Below are 1448 nucleotides of genomic sequence, written 5' to 3'. Positions count from 1 at the left end.
CATCCTATTTAAGTATTATATTATATTTTAGTGTGAGGGTAATTCATATTTTGCACAAGCAACTAAATTACTAGCGAACCCGCTATGTTTATTTCAACAACCAAGCATACATTCCAAATCCGTATCCAAAGGAATACACCGGATTTATGCTAATAAATACAAAATGGACGACAACAGTGACGCATTTTTACATCACGCAAGGCAAGAATTTCAGATTCATACATCCACGTTAGGTGATATATAAAACAGGAATAAACTTCTCTGTTTCGAAATAAACGCAAGCCATTACTCATCTATATATGTTCATGATCATATTCTATTAGTCAAAGCGCTGTGTTATAACCTTTGACACATCCAACTCTATGCTGGCGTTTTCAAACTGGAGACGCGGAGGTTGACACAGTAATAAACGTCGGCGTTTCATCGCCGTCCATATTCACGACAACTTTCTCATCATTCGAAGAAACAGACGTGATATTCTTCATCAACTCATTTTCTTCCCCACATCTCCCAATATTTGACTCTCTGTTCTGCTCTGATCTCAAGTTATTTTCTTCCAAGAAGCCTCTAGGTTTTTTCCAGTTGCAGCATGCCATAATGCACAAAGCAAAGGCTAGCAAAGCCATAATAGCACCCAGTCCGCCGATTAGATATGCGATTGGCGAGTGCCACAGTGAAAAAGTGCTCTCATGATTAGAAGGACTCGCTATATTCCCGAGCATAGCTCTATCTTCTTGGCAACAGAATCACTTCACTTAGTCTGCCCAATAGTCCGTACAGAGGGGACAATCTGACGACTAAATAAATATACATACATATATATAGATAGACACATTAACAAACTAGACTCTCATATATAGATACATACCCTAAAAACTATGATAAGGTTATTAAAAATATGGAATGTATCCATCAGTTTTACTTTTAATTAAGGTCAATATCAGATTTGAGATGGGCAAGAAAAGCAAACGTCGTTTCTCATCTTTTTGTGTGGTGTGAATTAAGAGACCAATCGGCTTCCACATTAGTGGATGGATGGAATAATATTATTCCATGACAGAGACATCCATATTGCAATTTCTTCATATAATGGAACACTTCCCCATAGTTTATATTCGTTAAAAACTGTGAATTGACTTGCACGAGCTAATGAGGTTCTTATCTACTTACGTGTCCCTTAAGAAGTTTTTATCAACTGAATGCCATTTAATTGTCCTTAGCTATGACACCACTGGGATACACGTAAACAACACTGATGTGAGTGAACTAGATTTTCCTCACTCTCAGAGTAGAGCTTAGTGGATAATTTTTTTTTAATCTCAATTCGTATTTGTATCCACATATATAAAAAAGATGACCAAATCTGTAACGAAATTTAATATTACTGCATATTCACTACTTAGGACACGTAGATTGGGGACCGATCCAAAATGACCAATTTTGTGAGC

The 1448-nt window shown here is 36.7% G+C and overlaps 1 protein-coding gene across 1 annotated transcript; it reads right to left on the bottom strand.

Moving 5' to 3' along the window:
- Positions 1 to 374: 374 nt before the first annotated feature.
- LOC149145399 (protein GLUTAMINE DUMPER 4-like) lies at positions 375 to 722 on the bottom strand. Its single transcript, XM_089452434.1, has one exon. It carries the CDS (start codon positions 720 to 722, stop codon positions 375 to 377), a length of 348 nt encoding a protein of 115 aa, XP_089308560.1.
- Positions 723 to 1448: the final 726 nt, after the last annotated feature.

This window comes from Pinus tabuliformis, chromosome X, assembly GCF_031772625.1.
Source record: "Pinus tabuliformis cultivar Carrire ecotype Pingquan chromosome X, CPIR1, whole genome shotgun sequence".
Classification (NCBI taxonomy): Eukaryota; Viridiplantae; Streptophyta; class Pinopsida; order Pinales; family Pinaceae; genus Pinus; species Pinus tabuliformis.
Note: the sequence above shows the minus strand (reverse complement) of the source record. Positions and strands in the feature narration are given on the sequence as shown.

Excerpts from the sequence above, each read along its gene's own strand:
- LOC149145399 (XM_089452434.1), bottom strand. The coding sequence starts at position 722 with ATGCTCGGGAATATAGCGAGTCCTTCTAATCATGAGAGCACTTTTTCA.